General features: G+C 37.0%; 1 protein-coding gene across 11 annotated transcripts in view; it reads left to right on the forward strand.

Annotated features, from left to right (window-relative positions):
• msh3 (mutS homolog 3 (E. coli)) overlaps window positions 1-26,825 on the forward strand; it is a 190,725-nt gene that overhangs the window by 43,056 nt on the left and 120,844 nt on the right. For all 11 annotated transcript variants that reach the window (XM_009301782.4, XM_073950743.1, XM_073950742.1 and 8 more), the window contains exons 9-12: window positions 15,805-15,935; window positions 16,633-16,741; window positions 21,529-21,613; window positions 25,949-26,058. In XM_009301782.4, coding sequence (XP_009300057.1) covers window positions 15,805-15,935; window positions 16,633-16,741; window positions 21,529-21,613; window positions 25,949-26,058 — 435 coding nt within the window. The remainder of the gene's footprint in view (window positions 1-15,804; window positions 15,936-16,632; window positions 16,742-21,528; window positions 21,614-25,948; window positions 26,059-26,825) is intronic.

A 26,825-nucleotide genomic window follows, 5' to 3' on the forward strand; every position in this document is an offset into this window, starting at 1 on the left:
ACACAGAAACGCCAACTGAGCCGAGGTTCGACCCAGCGACCTTCTTGCTGTGAGAGACCTTCTGCGTCGCCCTCACGCCGATCATTTAATGCAAAAGTATAAACCAGGCTTCAGAAACAAAAAGTAACTCAGGGTTGTACAAAGAGTGGCCAACACAAAATACATACATTCCTGAAATGTGAGTCCCATCTCACACTGAATACACTACAATTACTATGTTGTTAATACCGCACTACAACATACAAAAGAGAGACATCGACAAAGTCAGCTGTAGTTTGAAATTATGCTGTTTTCATCCTCTGAGGGCTTATTTTGCTGTTTCTGACGCCATCTTGTGGATGAACAGCATCAGCCGTCTTTGCTCTGCTTAGTATGATGGGCTAATGGTCACCGACTCGCTGTATTTCCGAAATTATAAATATTTAAAATAGGCAGTACCAGAGGTGTGGACTCGAGTCATGTGACTTGGACTCGAGTCAGACTCGAGTCATGAATTTGATGACTTTAGACTCGACTTGACAAAATATAAAAAGACTTGCAACTCGACTTGGACTTGAACATAAATGACTCGGACTTTGACTAGGACTTGCCCCTATTGACTTGTAAAGACTTGCTGCTTCCCATGAAAAGCCCAAAGATAAAAAAGTATGTTGACATGGACCGCTCTCTCTCTCTCCCCGTTTATGTGTGCGTGTGTGTGTGACAGCATGCGCGCTTTCGGCATGACATCCAATCAAAGCACGGTAGATTGTTTTGATTCGACAGTATCCAACGTGACTACTATGAGGCGCCGGAGTGGACAAAAGTCAAGCGAACGCAGAGAGAATTTGAATTTGAGATCGAGCCAATACTCGCGTGCCAATACTCTGTCTCTCTCTCTCTCTCACATACAACATACACCTCTCTCTCTCTCTCGCTCGTGCATTCAGTCTCTTTGCGTTCGCTTGACTTTTGTTTACGATGGCGTCTCATACCTTTAGTGCTTTTGCTCTCACGGGATCCTCCTTTTAAACTGACCCTTCGCTAAGCCACGCCCAAAAAACCGCCACCCACCAATCGCGGCTTACCAATCGTGGCTACGGACAGGGGCTCTGTCAAGCTTTCGAGCGAGGGAAACAAGCCAAATCGTTGCGCAATTATTGGATTGTGCAAATCTAACACCCGCTATCCTAAAAGTTTGGACTGGGTGGTGGGATTTTTCCCTTTTCAAAACCTAAAACCCAAGAGGAGAAATGCCAGCGTGGATCAAGCTGTGTGAGGGGCGGTAAAGGAGTTAACAGCTAAGTTGATTTTGTTTTCGATATTCACATTCAGTGATAGGTGGCAATAACTCACACTCCTCTTATCCTAAACAGATCTAAACTGTGTTCTTATATAAAAAAAAAGCAGGTTATGTTTACCAGCAGTCTTTTTCTTTTTTTCCACTCGATATTATGAGCACTGCTTTGTTTAAACCCTCACCATTGTAACATATATAAATACATACACTAATATTTGCTGGTAGGAAAAATCTATTTGTTCACTTCTGTTATTTATACTTTGATTTGCATTTCAATTTTTTTTCTTCCACTTAACTGCAAATTTGAATAAAAACTGGATAAAGAGCACACAAACATGCTGACAGTAATAGGTACTGTACACTGTTATGGGTCAATGATGCTAATATTCGGCACAAATCTATCAGTTTCTTAGGTTATTAGATTATTTTATAATTTCACCTCTCCTGCTGTGCATGAACTATGCTGTTGAATGTTCAGCGTATGAGGTTGCTAGGCTAACCTTGCTTCAATTTTGATAAAATTATTCTCTCATCAGTTGCTATTATGTTGTGAATATACCCCTGTAATGTATACTGCAGTCCTCTTTTGTCTGGCTTTCTCAGATATCTCACCTGTTTGTCAAAAATGACTAATAAATCCTTGGGAATGTCTGACACCGGCGCATACACACTGTAATAGATGTGCCAGGCATGAAAGCTTGACAGGCGTAGCAACAGTAACTAAGGAGGGCGAGGCTTAGCGAAGGGTTATTCCAAGAATGTTGATATGGTTTCTTTCTTGCTTTACTATTTATTTACAATACACAAAAAACTAAAAGGTTAAGGTAAATTCTTTAATAAATTCTAGTGTTTTTGAGTATTATACTTGTTGTATACATGTATTATAATTATTATAATAGTATTAACAATAGTGAACAGATAAAATACAAAGTGTAGTTTTACTACAGTAAAGTGTAGTGATTTGTAGTATAAAATACCCTATATTGTAAAATAATACAGCACTGGGTAATTTGTTTATATTACACTTGTGTTACCATAGCAACTATAGTATTACCACAACTGATCAATTGAAGTTCTTTACTGTAGTAGGCTACTGTTCAAAACACAGTACATGCCAATATACGTGTTCAGGGGCCCTGTGGAACAGCTTTCCTCAAAATGAAGAGGATGACATGGAAAATGTCCTCCACAATCTCAGCAGCAAAGTGGAAGCCAGCAGACACTAGTTTACTTTATTTTAGCTGCCATGATAAAATGAGATTGATAGTGAGATTTATTTGAAGAGTGAATAGTACAGTAGGCTATAATACCTTATCAAGTGTTTCCTTATTTTATCACAGTTACATTTCCGCTTGCATTAGTTTTTGTTTAAATGCTTTTAAAATAAAATGTATTCTTTACATCCAACATCTATTCCAGGGGTGCCTTATAGTGGTGTAAACCCCTTTACAAGGGGTGTTTCCCCTGTGTAAACTCTAGCCACCCCGATATGATTTTGCTGTTGACATTATTTATTTAAATCTACTTACATAAATGCAATACAATGCAATATTTCAATAAATAAATAGCAGCCGCTAAATTATTGTGGATTGATTGGTGCCACTGACGTAGCTGGCCTCTTCTGGCCACCCCTAAGCAAATTTTCAGGGGGGCACCACTGGTCTATTCTCTGTCTTTAAGTGTTTGTTTCATATCAAAAAGCATGAAAGGAAGAGGGAACACGACACAAATTGTGAGTCTGCATATAATCTCTGTGAGCAGTGCATATATGAGAGCGAGAGAAAATTTGCGCGTGAGCAGCGTATATTTGAGAAGTCGCTATCAGTTTTGTCCACAAACAGAGGAAATCTGTGCACGAGCATCACACAAGGTAGAGAGCAAAGCTCTTCAACGCTATGTGAAGAAAACAACGTTATTGTTTGTATGTAGTAGCCTACTTCATTAACAATATGTGCTACCATTTTACATTGCTGCTAGACGGATTTGCAACTCCATTTCTTTAGCACACACGAGATTCAATTGACAAAATTCCAATTTCACTCAATTTAACTTTGCAGTATATACAGGAGTTGGTCTACTGCTACCACATTGAGGTTATGTAATGTTGGTTAATCACAAGTTAATCACCGAAGACATAACATAGCACAACTAAACTTAATGAATTAGACAGCAGTAGACCTGCAATTTCTGTGTGATGTGAGGCAAAATTGAGTCTTTTTTTGGTGGAACTCGTTCTTGTGCATTATGCTGTGGAGACGAGACGCAGAAGACTGTTCAGTACTTTTTCAGAAAATTGCATTTGTATTTTTATATATCTGAGCAATGTTCTTTCATAAAAAAAGGTTTGTTTAATTAATACAGATCTTACAACCATACCTAATCTGTATATATTTTATTTTTCTGTTAAAAAGACTCGAAAAGACTCGAAAATCAAACTGCAGGACTTTGGACTTGACTTGAGACTTGTTGCCTTTGACTCGGGACTTGACTCGGGACTTGCCTGTCTTGACTCGGGACTTGACTCGGGACTTGAGGGCAATGAATTGAGACTTACTTGTGACTTGCCAAACAATGACTTGGTCCCACCTCTGGGCAGTACCTTCTGTGAACATTTGAGATTACTTGCTTCATTTGCACATCACATTCACTGAGCAACAGATGCGGATTCATGTCATTGGCCGGGTTTCTGTTTGCCCGGTGACTATAGCTTCATTGCTAAATGGATTTTATTGAGAGAGTAGCTGTGTACATGTGGTTTATGAAGGCTAAAAAATGGCATCCCTACGTTTGGAGCCATGTCTGAGTTCACTAAATCCTTTCAGAGGTGCACCCAGCTCTGTGAGTTCATAAACTCCTCCAGAAAGTTGACCTGGTTGATGGAAGCTTTCAGCAGTGCTTCCGACTAAGCCGAGCCCAGTTTGATGAACTGTTGTCCAGTGTCGGCAGGAGGATTTCTCGCCGGGACACCAACAACAGGTGCTACGTCATAAGCACGCCCCTACAAGAGAAAGCTCCTGATTGTTAACACGGTGCATCATTCAAGCGTATTGCACCGCAGGATGTCCATTCATGTCTTTTCATGGACTTAACAAGTAAAGTCCCCCCTCCCCCCCCCCCCCCCCAGAATTATTACCCTCCCTGTTTATTTCTTCCCCAATATCTGTTTAACGGAGAGAAGATTGTTTTCAACACATTTCTAAACATAATAGTTTTAGTAACTCATTTCTAATAACGGATTTATTTTATCTTTGCCATGATTACAGTAAATAATATTTGACTAGATATTTTTCAAGACACTTTTATACAGCTTAAAGTGACATTTAAAGGCTTAACTGGGTTAATTAGGTTAACTACGCAGGTTAGGGTAATTAGGCAAGTTAATGTATACAAATGATGATTTGTTCTGTAGACTAGCAAAAAAATTGCTTAAAGGGGCTAATAATTTTGTCCTTAAAATGGTGGTTAAAAATTAAGAACTGCTTTTATTCTAGCCGAAATAAAACAAATAAGACTCTCTCCAGAAGAAAAAATATTATCAGACATGCTGTGAAAATTTCCTTGCCCTGGTAAACATATTTTGGGAAATATTAAAAAAAGAAAAAAAAATCAAAGGGCTAATAATTCTGACTTCAACTGTATATCACGTTGTTAGGTTGGGTTATTGGTTAAAGTATTTTTCACCTTAATTTTATTCCTTTCCAACTTGTCAGCCGGCAATCAAATGCATACACTACTGTATGTGGCTGCATTTAATCTGCTCAGTTTTCAATAGGGTTGTAAATCTACACTGGTCTCACGATTCATTTAGGTTATGATTATGAAAAGAGGTTATGGATCCATGCTTTCATGTTAGCGGAATGTGGCAGCAGAAATGGAGATTCATCAGACCAGGCAACATTTTTCCAGTCCTTTATTGTCCAGTTTGGGTGAGTCTGTGCAAATTGTAGCCTCAGTTTTCTATTCTTAGCTAACAGGAGTGGCACCCAGTGTGGTTTTCTGCTGCTGTAACCCATCTGCCTCCAGGTTGGACGTGTTGTGTGTTCAGAGATGCGCTTCTGCTTATCAGTTGTAACGAAGGGGTTATTTGAGTTACTGTTGCCCTTCTATCAGCTGGAATTAGTCAGGCAGTTCTCCCCTGACCTCCGGGATCAACAAGGCATTGTGCCCACAGTCACTTAAATCACCTTTTTTTCCCCCCCATTCTGATGCTTGGTTTGAACTGCAGCAGATCGTCTTGACCATGTCTTCATGGCTAAATGTATGGAGTTGCTACCATGTGATTGGCTGATTAGAAAAGTATGTTAACGGGCAGTTGGACAGGTGTACCTAATAAAGTGGCCGGTAAGTGTATGTTGTGTATATTGGTAATATAATAAGCATTCATTTTTTATGGCTCATGGAAATTCATTTTTTTACAAGTGAATATCAGTCAATATGACGCGGCTCAGAGTGGGAAGTTCAACCCTGATTAAATTTAGCTCACGAACATGATATATAATGTAAACACAAATGCAGTAGGCTAATATGGAAATGGCATAAGCCTTAGTAATAATAAAAAATCTGATTAATTTGTTTAATTTTAACAGTGTTTGATTATTGGAATTTGACATTCTCAGTACAGACTGTTGTTGAGGTATAATATTACCAGTGCTAACCATGTGTTGTGTGCTTTAGTTCTCTGGGGTTTTATAGTACGGGAGGGCCCATAGCAACAGTTGCCGAGTGGTTTCTGTGCTGTGGGTTAATGAGATCGTCAGGAGGATTGCAGGTGGTGTGTTGAAGGTGCCACTGCCATCAATTTACCTCAGTGTGGGATGCCTACTTGAAATGGATTCTGAATGCTCCTCTCTTCTGTTTCAATCAAACTTCAATTTCTTCATGTACAACACAATCACGTTTCATCGCAGGAAGTTTGCCTGTTGTTTATTTATTTTTTAATTAACTTGGAAATTGTCCTACTGGTAGCTGTATTTGGTTTTGATAGCAAGTGAGGGTAATGAAGTTGTGGTAGAAGTGTTCCTCAAATTGGTTGGGAAGGAAATAATTTTGTCTCGTCTCTTTTGTTAATGCAAACATATAATGTTACAATAACGCATATGCAATGGGAGTATGTGGGGCAGAAGTTTGAAAAAACAACCAAACACTGTTTATAGTACAGACCCTTTGTGTTTGTATGCAAATTACATAATGCAAAGTTGTAATCCAATCTTTCGTGACCTTGTAAATTTTTGTAATCCTCTTAACTTTTTTATTGTATACACAAAAGGACAAATGTGACATTTATCTGACATTAAAAATGCTTTATATGACAAATTAGTTTGCGTTAAAGGTAAATTATGTTTTATCCTATGATGATTGATAACTAATAATATACATTTTATGTTTATTAAGTAATATTATGCATTTTAAGGAATATATTTTTGTCTTTTTTCATTAAACAATTGTATTTGTATTGCTTAAAGGTGATATATTAGCTGAACTTTTTCTGTTGAATGTGATATCCTTTGTATAGTAATGAAGCATTTTGCAGAAGTAGATGAAGCTGATAGAAATGCAAAGGCCTGATTGTTTAAAATTAACTTGAGCTCTTCAGCTAAACTTCCTGTCAGTAGAAATGTCTTGAAGCTTATGCTTTTAATATTGTGCAGAGTATTAGTAGAAAAAGAGGATGTATGTATGGGTGCGGCCAATGGAGGACTGGAGATTGATTGACAAGTGACAAATTCCACTAAAAACCTGTTAATATCAGCTGCGTATAAAAGTTGAAGTCAGGAAATGAAAAGGGTTGCACATCTCCTGATTGTAGCTCTTGCATTGCATTGAGGATACCAGAATTCTGTGAATCGAATTATTAATTTGTATCCAATAAATTACTAAGATTTTTGACATTGAAGAAAACTCACTCCTGACCTGAAATAAGCCACTTTTGGCTTTAATGTGGTACATGGCAGCTCACTTCAGACCATAGTTGTAATTACACATACCAAGTTTGGTGTGAATACGTCAATGCGTTACGCAGATTTTCACAGGCTGTATGTTAAATTTGTTTGCAAGTTTATCGAAAACGGATATTCTAGCTTACTTCATTTTAAATGGCTTTTGGTCAGCTAGGTCTGTAGATCATGTGGTTTTAGTTTGAATGGGCTTGAGCCAAGGGATCAGATGAAACAGGAATTTTAAGTGTAGCCTTTTTGGTTTAAAAGTTATTAAGAAAAATATAAGTGAAAATTTGGACAAGTGGTGGCGCTAGAGAGTTTGAGTTTGAGAGTCCAAATTTGTTTTGGTTGAAGATCAGACTGTCCTCTCTCAGTGTGCCAAAGTTTGTGCAAATCCCGCTCTCAGAGCAGAGGAAGAAGAAGCCGGAAGAATAATATTAAGAACCGGAACAGATACAATAGCTGCCTATGCACCTTCGGTGCTTGGCCCCTAATAATAAGTATTATTATTTTCTTTATTTATTTTTTTTATTATCACCATTTTTAATACAATAATAAATAAATAGCTTGGAAATACATTAAACATTACCTCATACATTTTCTAACGTTTCTTAGGTGGCAAAATGGCAATTTTATGTCCTTTACATACACATTTTTAGCCAAAATGTGTTTCATTTGATCTGTCACAGTAATATTTAGGTGTGAAAGAGACTATAGTAAATTAATTTCTGTTTATAGAAATATTGCTTCATTTTGAGATAGTTGTATTCAAATCCATCTTTAACATCTCGTTCTCTGTTTTTACCTACAAAGATTTATCTTTGCATCTTTCTTTTGTGAACGTGTTTGCGCAGTTGCAATTTGTGTGTACAATTGCCAATGGGTACATTACTGTTTTAAATGAATTATTACTTCTTTTTTTTCTGGAGAGTCGATTACACTGTCGAGAAAGATAAAGCTGGCGGCACGTGTGCACAGGCCACATATGTTCATTGGTTTCCCCAGCAACAGCACAGAGATACAAAGAAACGCTACGTCCTTGAGATCTGGTGCTGTTGAATGGCGAGGAAGCAGAAGTGAATGGACTGCTTGTGAAGCGCGCACACGTGTGAGACTAATATGCACTTTATATCCACTGAGAGAATCCAATCCTATTGAAGGTTTCTGGATGAGACAAAAGGTGGAATTCATTGCATCTATAAATGATTTCTCTTATGTAACAAGAACATTAAGTATCCTCGTTTAGTAGTTTCACAAACATGTCAAGCTCACATTTAACCTTAAAGGGATAGTTCATCCAAAAGTGAAATTCTCATGTTCGTTTACTCAGCCACAGGTCATACAAGATGTAGGTGACTTTTTTTTTTCTTCAGTAGAACATTAGGGAGGTTTTTAGCTGAATTCATGGTTCTTGGTGATTCATATAATATCAGTGAATTAAAAATAAACATGGAAACGAGTCCAAATCAATGGCGGTGGTTTGTGATGACACACTAAGGTCTTGTGAAGTGAAACTGTTGGTCTGGGTAAGAAATTGAACATTATTTACAATATTATTAGCTTTAACCCTGGCTTTAAGCCTCGTCAAACCGTTATTGGTGCATGTGCGACTGTAACCTGGTCGATTTTGATGATGAAACTGTGAGGGCTGGTGATGCAATAACCAATATCTATCAACAAACTGCATCACCTGATCTTCTGTTCAAGTGCACCCTCGGAGAATAAAAAGTCACCTCTCTTGGATCTTGGATGACCTGGACGTGAGTAAATTAACAGGAAATTTTCATTTTTGGGTGAACTACCCCTTAGAGGGAAAAGGGATTAAAATTCTGATGAAAAATTATCCTAAATTAGAACCTCTGTGTATGTAAGCATTATTATTTATTTTCCACCCTGTGAAATGATTTTCATGACATAGCAAATCAAAAATAATGAATGGAGCCAGGTCATTCTACTATTATATTTATTTTATTAGGTATATATTTTGTATATAAGCTATATCACACAAGTAGCAGTGCGATATGGCTGTATATCCACACTTGTTAGTGTCCCATTAGTGACTATATACAGCCATATCCCACTGCTACTCATGTGATATTGTGTTTATACAACAGTTTGACTGCATAATCGTGTATTTAAAAAAGAAAATCAAATATGGAGAGCCTAAAAATCCTTTTGTATAATGTACTACTTTCTTCCACCATTCATTCACATCTGCAGCTGACGTCAAAGCAGCAGAAACTGTTGCTACTTCACCAACATCACTTTAGAGCTAGCATTTGAATGATTCTATAGCGTAATATCTAGTGACGACAAAACAGGGGATTTTGCTGACATTATGAGAATGAACGGCAGGAAATGCCATCAGTCTAGAGACATTTCCCAGTACTTCTCTGTTGCAATCAGGAGATCACGATAGCTAACCCTGAAAAAGCCAAAGCAGCGCAAACACTACTAGATTATTGTTAATGCTTGCGATAAAGAAAATTGCTAAACACTTGCGGGCATTTCTTCTTACTTTCTTTTTTCTGAACTAAACCAAAAAGTAATTCAGGATTATACAAAGAGTGGCCAACATAAAATACATACATTGCTGATACGTGAGTCCCAATACTATGCTACAATTACTATGGTATAAATACAGCACTACAACAAAAAAGAGAGAGATCGACTTACAGTAGAATGTCTCTTACCTGTTTATAATGATTTGATCAGCTGTAGTTTAAAATTACGCTGAGTTTTTCTGCTCTAAGGGCTTATTATGCGGTCTCTGTCACCATCTTGTGAAACTTTGCTGTGCTCAATAGGACAGGCTGATGGATGTTGCAGGGTTCTTACGGGTGCTGGAAATCCTGGAAAATGCTTGATTTTTATTTTAGTGTTTTCAAGGTTAGAAAAGTGCTTGGATTTTAGACGAAGTGCTTGAACCTGCTTGAAATAGCAGGATTGAAATTGTGACTGTTTTGGTTGCATATGTGCACAATTTTGTCTATGTGACCTCAATATATATGTTTTAATTTTGTCTATGTGACCTACATATATAATATGTGATCCCAAATATATTTGGGAGCATTTGTGCGAGTGGATAAATTGTTGTCGTGCGACCAGTTTTCATTGCAAAATGTTCACCGCATGCGCGCATTTATGGAGCTAATAAATGCCAAAACAATTTGAATTCGAATTGTGTTAAATTAAATTATTAACAATTGTAAGTTAATAATACTGATTATATCCTATTAGAAATGTCTTGAATTTGTATTTCTTAACTTGATTATCTGAAATTTAAGACAACTAAATTTTTAAAGTCAGATTTTTATAGACCAATTTTTAAACCTAAAACGACAATCCAATGACTGTAAAGAAAAAATAGCAATGCACATGAAATATCATGTACGACACCCAAACAAAATCTGACTGTAAGCTCATTTCTTGAGATATCAACTTTACGTAGAAAGAGACCAAACTTAAAAGCATTTTTAATTTATTTTTTAATCATTTTTGGGTAAACTTTCCCAATAGATCCAACATAATTAACCATGGTTATTAGTTGCAGGAAAAGCATACAAATGTACCTTGAAAGTGCTTGAAAAGTGCTGGAATTTGTAGTTGGAAAATGTGTAAGAACCCTGATGTTGACACTCTGTATCTCCGAAAACATAAATATATAAATATATCGCCTAAAAAGCCTCAAAAGTACATTTTGTTGTCCAACAGCTGCAATATTTGTCAAATTGTAGAGAGTTTATTGATCTGCTGTCACTATGTGGGCGGACGAGTACAGAAGAGTGAAGCTGTATGAGTGTTGATTTTGCAGAATATTGCATGGCTATCAGCCAATCAGATTTCAAACAGATAAACAGATTTTCAACAGATAACTGTTGTATGCATACATGCATACATACATAGGTTCTGCAATCCTGCCCACTGCCAATTTACATGATCTGGGTTGACTAAAATGCATCCTGTTGGTTCTTATAAATTTATATATGCTAGTGCATTTTTACATGTATACTAACAATTGTATATATATACTATCTGCACAATTAAAAGAAAAAAGATCGCAATCTCGATTCGACCCCCTAAACGATCTTAATCCAGCATTTTTACGATTCTGCCAATCATATTTTCAAGTTCAGGAGAGAAGAAAAGGTGGCTGCACAAGGCTTCACATTGTTTTACATACATTGTTCAGAAACGTGGACACCAATAGTGTTAAAAGTGTCACATACTGTATTTATAGGGTATAATTCACCCAAAAATGTCATTGCTGTCTTCATGTAATGATGTATTCGCGGCTGCAAAATCACACATGACCCGTGCTGTTGACTGTGAGCTGTTACCACAGAGAGGGTGGGCCACGCCTATGATTGAAGGCTACTTTAGTAAACATATCCTGCATAGGCTGTGAATAACACGTAATAAAGTTGTAAATAACGTTCAGTTTGTAAAACAGAGGGATTGTTTGGGAGCCACACGGTAAGTATGAACCGCACTTAGCAGTGAAAATAAAATTGAAAGCGTGAACATCATTTAAATAATCATATGGCATTATAGAGTAAGGATTTGGCTACGACAAGCATTTGATATGTTTTCTTTCTTAGCAAACATAAAGTGTTGTGCATGAGAATAAACAGTAGACCTACATTTTAATATAGTTTTTTTTACCGTACATTTGAGAAATAACAATAATAATAGCTCACTCATATTAACCTTTATTTTACATCTACAGAATCGTGAAAAAATCGTAATCTTTATTTTAAGCAAAAAAATCTGGATTCTCATTTTCTCAATCGTGCAGCTCTAATACTAACCTATTATAAATTCACGCATACTCTTTAAAAATTAACACATAAGAGATCAACATATACAGTTTAAGTCAGAATTAGTAGCCCCTCTTTGAATTTTGTTTTCTTTTTTAAATATTTCCCAAATGATGTTTAACTGAGCAAGGAAATTTTCACAGTATGTCTGATAATATTTTTTTCTCCTGGAGAAGGTCTTATTTGTTTTATTTTGGCTTGAGTAAAAGTAGTTTTTAATTTTTGTAAAACCATTTTAAGGACAAAATTATTAGCCCCTTTAAGCAATATATTTTTTTGATAATTTACAGAACAAACCATCGTTATACAATAACTTGCCTAATTACCCTAACCTGCCTAGTTAACCTAATTAACTCAGTTAAGCCTTTAAATATCTCTAAGCTGTACAGAAGTGTCTTGAAAAATATCTGGTCAAATATTATTTACTGTCATCATGGCAAAGATAAAATAAATCAGTTATTAGAAATGAGTTATTAAAACTGATATGTTTAGTAATGTGCTGAAAAAAATCTTCTCTCCATTAAACAGAAATTGAGGAAAAAAATAAAGAGCTAATAGATTAGGGGGGCTAGTAATTCTGACTTCAACTGTATGTTGTTTAATATTCAATTAAATATACAACACAACTAATGTTTGTACAACAAATGCTTGATTTTGATGACATGTCGTTTTTATGGGATAGAGTTTTTTTTCACACACCAATATTTGCTGTACTTGTAAAGTAGTTTAAGTATTTTGTTTTTGAAAATTGTAACAAGTTTTTTATTTTATTTATTTATTTTATTTATTTATTTTTTTGTGCATATGTATTGCTGAAATCTTAGCCGGTAATGAGCTGCTGTTTGGCAGTGAACCTAAGCTTGCCACCTTGTATTTTTGTACAACCAAAATATGTTGTGAAAGACTACTTATAGCATCAACTTCTCATAAGTGTCATATATTTACCACTTTTAATATGCACAAAATCAAGCAAGGCAATCCTAAATTCTATATTATAACTGGAGTTGGCAACTCTGATTTTGGGTTGAAGTAACAGCCATTGCATTATTTTGTTGTGGGAAGGGGTTTATTTCAACTGAGTTAGTCTAACAGACTCCAACTCATTAGCTATCCATACATGTATGAAAAGCTTTATGTCCAGAAATATAATAAATGCAAGATAAATACTAGAGATTTGTTTGAGAGATTGAGACCATTGTCAGTTTTTGGTTGCCAATCAGTATTTTGAATTTGCACATTTACTGTTCATGCTGTTTTTTAAGAAGGTATTTTTGATGCAAAACTACCAAGTAGCTGTAAAAGGGTAATTTGTAGTTGTAAAGAATAGCCACAAATGTGTTTCAGTAACACATAAGTTAAAGCTCATGTTTGGGTTTGCAGATACACAAGTCACTTTTGCACCAAATATCACAGTGATGTTGGGGCAAAAGAGTGAGAGCTCAAAATGTAGATTTGCAAGTGAAATCACTCGAGACCCAAAGCGGCATATTTGAGCCGTTGCAGTTATGTAATTGTGTTTGAGCTTTGGAAAAAAATTACAGGAAGAAAATATTTAAAGAGAAAACAATCTAAATGCATGCAAATCTTTTCGTGGATACACATTCAAATCTATTGATGTGCAAGTTTTGTCTGTGACTTCACATTTTTGGTTGCAGGTGTGTGAATGTGTTTTGCACCACATTTACTGCCGCAATAGTAGCAAAGAACATGAGCAGATGACTTTCTTTATTTGTGATTCTTCCAATAGGATTTGTGAATCTGCACTTCAGGATTTGTAAAGCTGTAAATGACGCGTTGTGTTTGTTGAAATTTTATATTTTACTTCACAGCACAACAGAAATGTATAAATATATTTATAATTATATTATTTGTAATACAGTTTTGTCCTATAAAACAAGCAGTCAGAACTGTACCTTTAAAAACTCAAGAACATTCACAGAACAACATGACCATTTATAGCAAATAAACAAATGTGAATATACTGCTCACTTTCTGAGCCTTGTCTAGTGAGTTCTTACACCCCTATGATTGGTCACGTGCTCAACAGAAAGGGCTGCGATTGGCTTCAACACTTATAAACGGCAGCGGCGATCACAGCTGATCCATGATAGAGAGAGAGAGAGAGAGAGAGAGAGAGAGAGAGAGAGAGAGAGAGAGAGAGAGAGAGAGAGAGAGAGAGTTTACATTATTTTTTTTCAATCGCAGTGAAATAGGGGGCTTCTGCTGTTCAGTGTCAGTGAAAGACTGTCCAGCAAACTCACAAGCTGTGAATTGTACACAGTTTCTGTGTTTTTTAAGTAGTTGGAGTGTTTTAATTACTTATGCTCGCCTCCCTTGCTAGTGATGGTTTGGTCCAGTACTAGTCCCAGTACTTATAATAGATATTTCGATAATCAATATTTAGCTATTCAGATTTTATAAAAATAGTTATATCAATGAGAAAAAAAAACCCTGACCAACCCCCCCAAACCCACCAAACCAGGGTCCATGGTGCTGAGAAGTTCCTTCATCTGTTGGTTTTGTTAAGTGTAGCACTTACTGGCACTGACTACGTTTACATGGACACCAATAATTCGATTTTAATGCGATTAAGACAATACTCTTATTAAGAGTCAACCATGTAAACAGCGATTTTTTTTTTTTTTTTTTTTTAATTAATTTAATCAAATTAGGGTCAAAATCGAACTAAAGAGAAATCGAATTAAGATTTGTGGAATATACTGATTTTAGTCACATTATTAAAGTGCATTACAGACATGTGAACACCTTAATCAAACTCTTACTGTCATGTAGGGCTTTTCGCCGCATTTTGCGACAGGATAGTACATACACACATATGGCTGTTTGACACTCTTTGCACCTACAGAGTCAGTGCAGACCACAGACACCTGCATCATGAAATGTGGAGCTTTTTTTTCTTCCATTCAGCATGCGGTATGAACTTCTATTAAAATAACTCTTCCAGCAGTTCATAGTTGAATTCAAAAAAAAAATGGTCTTAAGCACCGGTGTCGAAAGGTGCTCCGGTGCACCCTGCAAGTGAATGCATAGCCCTTGCCATGGCGGTCGCCGATGCTGACGCGCACTTCTTAAAAAATTCAACTACACGTAGCAACGACACGTAGCGCAAGCACTTATTGGTCAACTTGGTAGTGCTGATCAGTGTGGGTGGGACCAACAGCCGTGCAAACCCATTGGAGCGAGTGTCTAGACCTGTGAAGGAGCTTCAGATGGAAGGTTTTGTTTTGTGTTTACCTTATGATTAATGTTGTTGAACATCCGCAGGTTCCCACCTCAAAATGAGCGAGTTTGAGCTACTTCTACATTAAGGTAGCATTAAAAAAAAGCACCAGAGAAGAAACTCGAAACATGAAAGCCAACCGCCACCTAGCATTTTGGAAGTGATATTGCAGTGCAACTCAAACAGTGCGCAGTTCCAGCCCTTCGTCAACACACTTCTCTGTAGGTTTCAAACAATCTAGAAGGACTTATTTAGTTTTATACGGTGTGTTTAATTAGCGTTAAAGCTAAACTGTGCAGAGATGTGGCCCTCCAGGAACTGGCTTTGATGCCTGTGGTCAAGAGGAACCCTTGCTTGACTAGTTCCTATAACTACCTGGTACGAAAGCACCTGTTTTAATTTTTTTTGTCATAGAGTACACAAAATCTACCATATGTAATGCTACATCTGTTGTTCATCCAGAAGTTTACCTGATATAGTTTTCTGTAGTCTTATGTTAACCTCCTCCTTTTTCCTCTGCTCTTGTAGTGTCCAAGCAGATGACAGAATTCGCATTGAGAAACGAGAAAGCGCCATGTTTGAATACCCAACTGCACTGAGCATAATCAAAGACTTCTACAGAGGCGGCCCTCATTCAGCTGCAAGAAATCATGAAAAGGGTAAATAGCTTTATCTTTGTCTCCTGTCTGTCTTTTGATGCCTGACCTCCAGTCATGGTGAATCATCGGCTGGTCTTTTGGATAGAGATGTCTGCCCAAACAGATGTGAGGTCAGTGTGTTTAATTGAAAAATCATTGCCTGTGGGCAGAAAGGGTTGTAGATCAATGCCTGTTGTCCTTTAGGCTGGACATGTTTAGGACAAAGGGTTGGTGGCTTTTCCTGTGAAGACTGGGACTTAATATCCTATTTTTCTTGTTCAGAAACCATTAATGCCACACAACAGACTTCCACCACAATCACTGAAGTGCTGATGTGTGTTGTTGATGCGCTTTGTGTTTTTAATACGCTTGATTAAAAAATGAGGACAAGCAACAAGTCTTTAGCTTAATCATTGTCTTAAATCGCCATCTGTCATTTTCCTGGAAATAGGGGCTTAGGAAAACACTTGTACTGAAATATCAAGTCTATTTTAAAATGTACTGATGTGACAATCAACAATTTTCTTGGTAAGAATAGAGTTGTAATGGTATTTTATAAAGGTTTGACAGTTTATCACAGTGTGAATTTATGGTTTCCAAAAAAAATAGAAAAAAATATTGCTCCAGACCATTTTTGCTAAAAACACAAAGCAGATTTGTCAGTACAATTGATCAATGTAGTGAATACATTATTGCTTTTATTTGTCTTTCTAAATAGGTTCCTACTCTATTTGCATGGGTCTGGAGAGCCCAATTATCTGCTGTCTTGGTCCTGTGATCCAATATCTGACTGAGTTTAAGTTAGAGAAGATTTTACTGTGTTCCAGGTAATGCACCTTACACCTTATAATGCCAAGCTTTTGATTGTTCACCCAAAAATGTAACTTTTACAGATAATTTACTCATCCTTAGGCCATTGAAGATGGTGACTTTTGTTTCTTAAGATTTTTAACTTATTCCATGGTCCATAGTGATTCATATAATTCAAGTCAATGGTCACTCTTTGTGTGTGTTTTTTTTTTTTGATTTATGACAGAACAGTATTTATTGACAGAAAGAAACAGAGTAACACTTTATTTTCATGGTCCATTTGAGTATTAGTAGACTGTCTGCTTAATAACTGCTGATACTGCTCCTTCAACAGACATTTAACTGACTAGAAACTTTGCAAGTTCATGTCAACTTACATTAACCCTAACCCCAACTCTAACCCTAACCAACCTAACAGTCTACTTCGAATCCAATGAAAATTAGTTGGCGCATAGATACAATGTATGTTAAATTCAACAAACGGACCATCAAAATAAAGTGTGACCAAACATTGAAAGAGAGAGAGAGAGAGGGATGGAACTAGGAATGGTCTAAGAATAAGCATTTGAACTTGGGATGCCCACATATTTTTTTGCAATATATGTTGGCACACTACACAGGAGACTATTGGCACTGGATGGTCACTCATTTGGGATTAAAAATAAACACATTTGCTGCGTCTGAAATCTCATACCTCCCTACTATATAGTATGTGAGCAGAGTAGTGTGTCTGAATTCATAGTATCCGAAAAACAGAAGATGAGGAGTACCCGGATGACATACTACTTTTAGTGAGATTTTGTAGTGTGCATCCAATGGCAACTACATTATCATATGATGCCACGCAAGAGAGCTCATGATTGGGAGTGAAGTTCATCATGTGATAGTTACAAATGGTGAATAGATTACGCACCAAATTCCATTCAAACTATTCATGTTCATACTACATAGAATGCATTTTGTAGGGGTCATGTAGGCCTACTCGAGTTTCAGAAGCAGCAATACAGACAAGTCCAAATCATTTCCTGTGATTCCTAATTGATATACTGAGGTCTTATGCAGGTGCAAGAACTTGAACATAATTTACAATTCTATAATCCATAGTTTAATCCATAACCTTAGTAAGCAGTCCTTGTGATGGAAGCAAGGGTGTAAATTTTTTTATAATTCTTACCTGTAATGGTCTAAGATGAAGCATCTGCTATAAATTACACTCCTTGCGATAAACTAACGTGCATCTGAGTGCATGCTTGTATACATACGTCATCAAGTGACCAGAAGATCGCGCTCACCACCATTTCGTGTATCGAGAACTGTTTACCCAGGCTATGAATTAATTGTAATAATACTGTAAATAATGTTTGTTTTCCTTCATAGACTGATCATTTTACTTCACAAGCCATCAGTGGATGGCCAGGAACCATGGCTATGACTTAATTAAGTACCTAAAATGTTTATTTTTTTAATAAAAAACAGTAACCATGGACTACCATTATTTGAATGGCCAAGGACCACAGATATAGCTAAAGTCTTCTCTAATGTGCTTCTTAATAGAAAGTCAAATACATTTTGGATGACCTTTCTTATTTTTGGTTCAACTATGCCTTTAAAGAAACAGGGTTTGACCATATCACACATTCAAGTGTTTTTTTTCCCCAATTGCTTTTTATTATATTTTAACATATACATAGACATTTCCATGTGTCAGATTTAACATAAACCAACAAATGAACAAACAAAACAAAAGGGTTCGCAGTATTTTACATCAGAATACAATATCATCTCTGTTACTAATCTTCCTGTAAACAATTTCAAATCCACCATCTTTAAAAAAAGCATAAAAGGCCTCCAAACTCTATCAAAAATTATGTATTAATTTCTTATCATGTAAGTTAGTTTTTCCATTGTCTTGTTTGTTACCATCTCTTTCAACCAACAGCCTATAGTTGATGCACATATACTTTTCCAATTTAAAGAAATAAGTCGTTTCGCTTTTAGAATACATATATTCATAAATATATGCTCCGTCTTTTTTAACTTGAACTCCTTGGGATGTAAGTGAAATAAAAAAAAAAATTAAAGTTGACATTGGTTTATTAACCTCAAGAATATTTTTTATAATTTCTTTCACTCCTTTCCAAAAGTTCTGTGTTCCTTTTCATGTCCATATACAGTGATACAATGTTCCTTTATGGTCCCTGCACCTCAAGCAAGTATCTGAAATATTTTCATTATATTTATGCAATAAAACTGGAGTTATGTAAATCCTCATCAACCATTTATATTGTACCAGTTTCAGACGAGTGTTCATTCTTAGTGACTGAGCTTCCTTACATGTCTTCATCCAGTCCTCTGTAGAAATATCCTCCTTAAGATCTAATCTCCAAGCTTCCAATTTACAGTTTGATGCAAATATTTTTAAACCATTGTTTAATGACATGCTGGACAACAGAGTTGAGTGTCCACTCCACGTGCAGTTTATTAACAGAGAATGGTCAGGCAAGCAACGGTCAACGGGTACAAAGAGTATCATAGGGGTAATCCCGAAGCGTAGTCAAAGTCACAGGCAAAGAGGTCAATACAGGTGACAAAGTATCAAAATCAAAAGTAAAACAAGGCAAGGATTAAAACATGGAAGGACTAGACAAAGAAACGCCTCATGGTGTTACAGAAAAACAAGACTCAGCAAAGTCTATGTGTGAGTGAGATGCATAAATAGTTCTGGTAATTAATCTGTCATGAGCTTACAGCTGTGTGTGAGCAATCAGCAGTTATCAGGAGCTGGTGTGTGTGAGATGCATGATAGTATTTGTAGTCCAGTTCAGTGACAGATGTGTAGTTCTCCAGAAGTCTGCAACCGCTAGACCACTGGTGATCGTGACAAAACCAGTGGCTTATCACCATCTTACTGCTTGCACTTGTGCACATGTAACATGCAGGAGACTAAATGCAACAGTTTTCATTGGTTTTTCATTGATTAGAAGTAAAAAGAAATTAAGAAAATAACTTAAACAAACAGTTGCATCATGTAAAATAGATGATAAACATCCAAGCATATTCTAAGTGGATACAAAAACTCACTCACTATATTTTGTCTTAGTCTCTGATGTCTCACAGTTTGCCACAGCAGAATGAACTGCCAATTACTCTGACATGTGTTTTATGCAGCGGATGACCTTCAGGCTGCAACCCAGCACTGAGAGTCCATTAGCTCCTGAAACCCCAGTACTGGGAAACCCATGAACTCATTCACACATTGGATACAAAATATTAAAATTATGATTATTTTCCATGACAGAAAAAAATGCTGTATGATTTATGTGTATACACTACCTGACAAAAGTCTTGTCGCCTGTCCAAGTTTTAGGAGCAACAATTAATAACTTGACTTCTAGTTGATCGTTTGGTATCAGAAGTGGCTTATATGAAAGGCAAATGCCTCTAGATTACACTTATTTCACCCAAATAAAATATGATTATGCCTTGATTTTTAATTATTTCATTAGGACAGTAAGGTCTGACTTTGCCTAGACAAAAGTCTTATCACTTAACAGAAATATTGTACAGTATAGAATATAAATTCATGGTGCATAAGAAAAAGAATTTATATTTTGTATGACCTCTATGAGTTTGGATGACTAAGAATCTTATGTGGGTTCCAGTAGGTCTTCTGCAGTATTTGTGATGATTTTGATGCAGTTCAACAGATGATTATTGGGAAAATCTAACTTCTGTCATTTTTCCAAATGATCAACTAGAAGTCAAGTTATTATTTGTTGCTCTTACAACTGGGAACCACGACAAGACTTTTGTTAAATAGTTCTGTTAGTTTGCATTTCTGCATTAATGGTGCTTGGAGTGTAATAATAATTATGGATATTGAGATGATAATACAGTGAACTCAACAGAGTGTTAACTCATTGTGTATTTCCTGAATGAGTCAGCGTCTGCTACACCTACACTGTTCTCTCTCTCTGTCTCTCTCTCTCTCTCTCTCTCTCTCTCTCTTTCTCTCTCTCTCTCTCTCTCTCTCTCTCTTTCTCTCTTTGGCTTTTGCTTCTTACGCATTACACATTAAGCTGTTAGCAGTGGCATAGTGTAAAACTATTAGGAGACAAACTCTCATTTTCCCTCCTCACCTAAAGTAGACATCTCACACCTACTTCCACAAGACACAGAAGTATTAACCAGGGTGTCTATTTATACAAGTATACTGTAGCAGCATGAAACAAAGCTGAATCTGAATCCTAATGCTTGTAGAGTGTCACCCCTAATGTGTGAATGATCCGAAATGTCCTGTAATTACAGACTACATAAGGACGTTCTGTAAAGAAAAATCAGAGCTCTTGGTCTGACAGGCTTTCTAGATGAGCCTTAAAAGGATAGTTCATCCCCAAAAATTCAAATTTACTCACTATTTACTCTTCCTCAAGTTGTTCCAAATCTTTGTTCTGTTGAAGATAATGAAATATATTTTGAAGAAGGCTGGAAACCTGTAACAGTTGGCTTCCATAACAGTAAAAAAAAATACAATTGAAGTCTGTGGTTACAGGCCTCCAGCATATTAGTTTAAATATCTTCTTTTGTTGTTCAGAAAGCAAGTCAACAGATTTGGAAACAGGTAAAGAGTGAGTAAATGATGACAGAATTGTCAATTTTGGTGAACTATCCCTTTAATTAGCATTCCTCATTAATTGAAATAGGATTTTACCACCTAATACTTTGTTCTGTTTGACTATTTTTTTTTCAAAGTTGTGTTTATGAAATAATAGCTTATGTAAAGCATTTTTATAATCTTTTGCAGCTCGTTTAAGCGGCTATCAAGTGATCCTGACCATATGCTGCTCAGTGCTGCTACTATGAAGAACCTGGAGATTTTGTGCAACCAGGTAAGTTAAACAGGAGAAAACATGGATGATGCAATAATATACACAACACGTGTATTGTTTACAGATTGTCCAATCACACACTGAGCTTTGACAGATTTACATTGACACAAGTCCCTCATTATTTTCTTGAAAATCCTTTTGACTGGATTTTGTTAAAGGGGGAGTCCAACATGGAAAAACAATACTATTGTAATTTATAGTAAGTAGTATAATAATATTATTTTTAAACTGTTAGGGGTGTAACAAGTCACTTGACTCACGATGCGATACAATTCGTGTTACCAATCTTATGATATACGTTCTTGTCGCAATTGTTTTACAAAAGGATTTAAGACAAAATTAAGAGGAACAAGAGCCCGTTTTTATTAAAACAAAATATTTTCTGAAATAACAAAATTTTTATTTTAAAACAAAATCTAAATACAAAGTGAATAATTAAAACTAAAGAAGACTCTTGACTTTAAACAAACTAAAACTCTGACTGTGTGCAACTACATTACAAATGTAAACAAATTTCAAATAAAAAATGAACAATACAAATTAAAGAGGGCTCTTTAATACAAACAAACTAAAACTTTGACTGTGCTGGGATTTGACTTTTTTTTTTTTTTTTAAAGATTTTGTATGTTTTCTGGCATAAGCTGAGGTCTTTGCACATTTACAATGTCCTCAGCTGATGAAAAAACTTTCACTGGGGACTCATATGGCTGGTGTGGAGAGGAAAGCCTTTTCTAAACCAGTCAGAGAGCAGTGTGTACAGAGGTGGTCAATAGCCCCCTCTGCTCCTGGGGACTGGCCACTGGCATAACATACTGATTATAATATATACAGTGCATTCGGAAAGTATTCATAAATGTTTCACTTTTTCCACATTTTTTTATGTTACAGCCTTATCCTAAAATGAGTTAAATTCATTTATTTCCTCAACATTCTACACAATTTTTGAAATTGTTGCAAATTTATTTAAATTAAAAACCTGAAAAATCACATGTACATAAGTATTTACAGCCTTTGCTGTGAAGCTCTAGAGTGAGCTCAGGTACATTAAGTTTCCACTGATCATTCTTAAGATGTTTCAGCAGCTCAATTGGAGTTCACCTATGGTAAATTCTGTTGATTGGACATGATTTGAAAAGGCATACACCTGTATATATGAGATCCCAGGATTGACGGTGCATGGCAAAGCACAAAACCAAGCATGAAGACAAAGGAACTGTCTGTAGACCTCCGAGACAGGGTTGTCTTGAGGCACAAGGCTGGGGAAGGTTACGGAAGAATTTTTGCTGCTCTGAAAGTTCCAATGAGCACACTATCCTCCATCATCCGTAAGTGGAAGATGTTTGGAACCACCAGGACTCTTTCTAAAGCTGACCAGCCATCTACGCTGAGTGATCGGCGGAGAAGGGCCTTAGTCAGGGAGGTGATCAATAACCGATGGTCACTCTGTCTGAGCTCCTTCTGTGGAGAGATGAAAACCTTACAGAAGAACAACCATCTGTGCAGCAATCCACCAATAAGGCCTGTATGGTAGAGTGGCCAGACGGAAGCCACTCCCCACCTGGAATTTGCCAAAAGGCATCTGAAGGACTCTAAGACCATAAAAAACTAAATTCTCTGGTCTGATGAGACTAAAATTGAAATCTTTGGATTAAATGCCAGGTGTTACGTTTGGAGAAAACCTGGAAACGCTCATCACCAGGCTAATACCATCCCTACAGTGAAGCATGGGGATGGCAGCTTCATGCTGTGTTGATGTTTTTCAGCAGCAGGAACTGGAAGACTCGTCAATGCACAGATACATCCTGAATAAAAACCTGCTTCAGAGTGCTCTTGACCTCAGACCGGGACGATGGTTTATCTTCCAGGACAATGACCCAAAGCACACCACCAAAATATCAATGAAGTGGCTTCACAACAACTCTGTTATTGTCCTTGAGCGGCCCAGCCAGAACCCAGAAATAAATCCTATTGAACATCTCTGGAGAGATCTGAAAATGGCTCTACACAGTTGCTTCCCACCCAACCTGATAGAGCTTGAGAGGAACTGCAAAGAGGAATGGGTAAAAATTCCCAAAGACAGGTGTGCCAAGCTTGTGGCATCATATTCAAAAAGACTTGGGGCTGTAATTGCTGCCAAAGGTTCATCAACAAAGTATTGTGCAAAGGCTGTGAATACTTATCTACATGTATTTTTCAGGTTTTTTATTTTTGATAGATTTGCAACAGGTGGTGCAGTGGTTAGCACAATTGCCTCATTGCAAAAGGTCGCTGGTTCGGGGTCGGCTGGGTAAGATGGCATTTCTGTGTGGAGTTTGCATGTTCTCCCCGTGTCCCACATTCTCCAGTTTCCCCTACAAGTCCAAAGACATGTGGTACATGGGAATTGGGTAAGCTAAGTTGTCCGTAGTGTATGTGTGTGAATGAGTGTGTGTGGATGTTTCCCAGTGATGGCTTGCAGCTGGAAGGGCATCCGCTGCGTAAAACATGTGCTGGATAAGTTGGCGGTTCATTCTGCTGTGGCGACCCCAGACTAATAAAAGGGAATAAGCTGAAAAGAAAATTACTGATTGGATGAAATTTGCAACAATTTAAAAAAATCTTTTCTCACATTGTCATTATGAAATAAAAATAAAAATGTGGAAAAAGTGAAGCGCAATGAATACTTTCCAGATGCACTGTATATTTGATATAATAAGCGAATTACTAAAATATGCATACACTAAATTTAGAAAGAGAAGAACAAGAACAATCTAATACCTGGTTTTGAGCGAGTTTGCACCAGTAAACACAGCCCCCTCTTTTGTTCAAAATATGCTATGCATTCAACATTTCAACCGGTTTGAATTATCATATATTTGAACCAATTTTCAGCCAGCTGATGGTGAATCGTTACATCCCTATAAACCAAGCTATAGTGAAGTACTTTAATTGTTCTGTTGTGGAAGTTTTGTATAGTTGCTATGGTAACAGAACAACTAGAGTAATATATTTGAATTAGCCAGTACTGTAGTATCTGGCAGGTTAAATGCCGCCATAAGCCATTTGTCTAAAAAACGGACCTTCCGAATTTTATGTGATTATTACACATCAGTTTTACATTGGCAGGCACATTGTTTGCTTACACCAGGGGTTTTCAAAGTGTGAGGCGCGCCTCCCCTGGGGGGCGCCAGAGCATGTCAGGGGAGGCGCGGGAAAAATATATAATAAAAATATAATTATTAAGTTTAATTAAGTTTATTGTGACGCACGTTCTGATCAGCTGTGTTGTCGCGCGCACGCTCAAGAGCGGTGTTGTCGCACGCCTACTGAAGGGCGGGACCGAGGGTGTGCCGCGTCGCGGGGGGCACTTTTGATCATTTTGGAAGGGCACTTTCTATCCAGGACTAAAAAGGGCATGTGCACTGCACAGGTTGAGCCCTGGTTGAGCCTTATGTGTGCATGTGCCTGCAATGGATCGGTTTCTGAGACCCCCCCGATTCAAAGCCTTCAAGTTCAGGGCTTAAACCCAAAAGACGACGATATGATGATCAGTATTTGAGTTTAGGATTTACGTGGACAGGAACAGCTGATGAACCACGACCTTTAAGTGTGGTTTGTCAAGATATTTTGGCTAATGACAGCATGAGACCCGCTAAACTTCGACTTTTTTGACTGGGATGAGGAGTTCTTTGATCTGTTCTATTCATATTAACCATCATCCTAGTTTTAAAAACGTTATATTAAAATACTTGTTATTACTCTGTAAATAATTGCACTTTTATGCAAATGATGATAAAAGTGAGTTAACAGTCTGACATCTGTCTGTGTCTTCATATATAGTGTGTATATATATATATATATATGTGTGTGTGTGTGTGTGTGTGTGTGTGTGTGTGTGTGTGTGTGTGTGTGTGTGTGTGTGTGTGTGTGTGTGTGTGTGTGTGTGTGTGTGTGTGTGTGTGTGTGTGTGTGTGTGTGTGTGTGTGTGTGCGTGTTTGGGAGGAGGGGGGCGCCAATGCAAAAGTTGTGTCAAAAGGGAGGCCCGCTGTTTTAGACTTTGAAAACCCCTGGCTTACACCGATACAGTATCCATTACAATGTGACGGATCTGTAAAAAAATATAACTTTAAATCAGGTCATAATATCATAACATCACCTCTCAGCTTTACAGTCTTTTATGTAGTTTCATGATGTAATAAATATAAGGACACATAATAGATGAAATGATATCATTCTCTCTGTCAGAAGCCGCCTGGAGAATAACACAGTCATTTGAGTATTATTAACCATGTGATGAATCCATTATCTTTTATGCTGGTTTGTGCTTCATGATGGCTCACTTTTCTGTGCTGCCAGACCACAGGTTCAGTAAAAGGCAGTCTGCTCTGGGTTCTGGATCACACTCAGACTCTATTTGGGAAGAGACTGTTGAGAAAGTGGGTGAGCCAGCCGCTCAAGTCTGTCATGTGAGTCATTATTTCATTTCATTATCATGTAATCGCTGTGATTTGGATGCAAGCATGGAAAATGCCCATTGTTTGTAGATTCTAACAGAAGTGACGAGCTCAGATCTTTCCTTGGAGCCTGTTACAGTTTTGCATTTTTAAAATTTGTTTTTATTTCAGTATTATTTTTAAGTTTACTGTAAATTTCTGATTACTTTGTTCAGCTTATTCATGGTTTACTTAGTTTTAGAGTAGTTTTTTATTTTTAACACATTTTTATTTTTATTTACAAGTTTAGTTAATGTTTGTAATTAAGGCTATGGTACACCTTGTCAGGGTAACATTGGGAGCTCGTTGGCCTAATTCAGCATGTCAAATCGGCATTAGCTGAAGAAAATGCTTTGACTGGTTATTCAGCAATGAATCAGAGCATGGCATTGTAAAGTGACCAATGACAACCAAATATGGACAACGCGACAGCACCTTGTCCCATTGAATGCTTTGAATGCAAAACACTTCATGACGGGCACTAATTGTTGCAAAAAAAACTGTTGAAATTGGAGCCTGGGCATGCGCAGCAGTACTGCATGATGGAGCCAGAAGTGGAGCCACGGATTTAAACTTCCAACTAAACACTTGTACATCAAATCAACTCCCAAACTTCTCATTTGACCGCCTGTATCTGCACTATAACAAAGGCTCCTTTTATTCCATAAATAGATATAAGCACTTATATTAAAAACACGTAATAATATGCAATTTAAAAAAAAAACTGTGTGATGTAAGCT

Source organism: Danio rerio, chromosome 5 (assembly GCF_049306965.1).
Source record: "Danio rerio strain Tuebingen ecotype United States chromosome 5, GRCz12tu, whole genome shotgun sequence".
Taxonomy (NCBI): domain Eukaryota; kingdom Metazoa; phylum Chordata; class Actinopteri; order Cypriniformes; family Danionidae; genus Danio; species Danio rerio.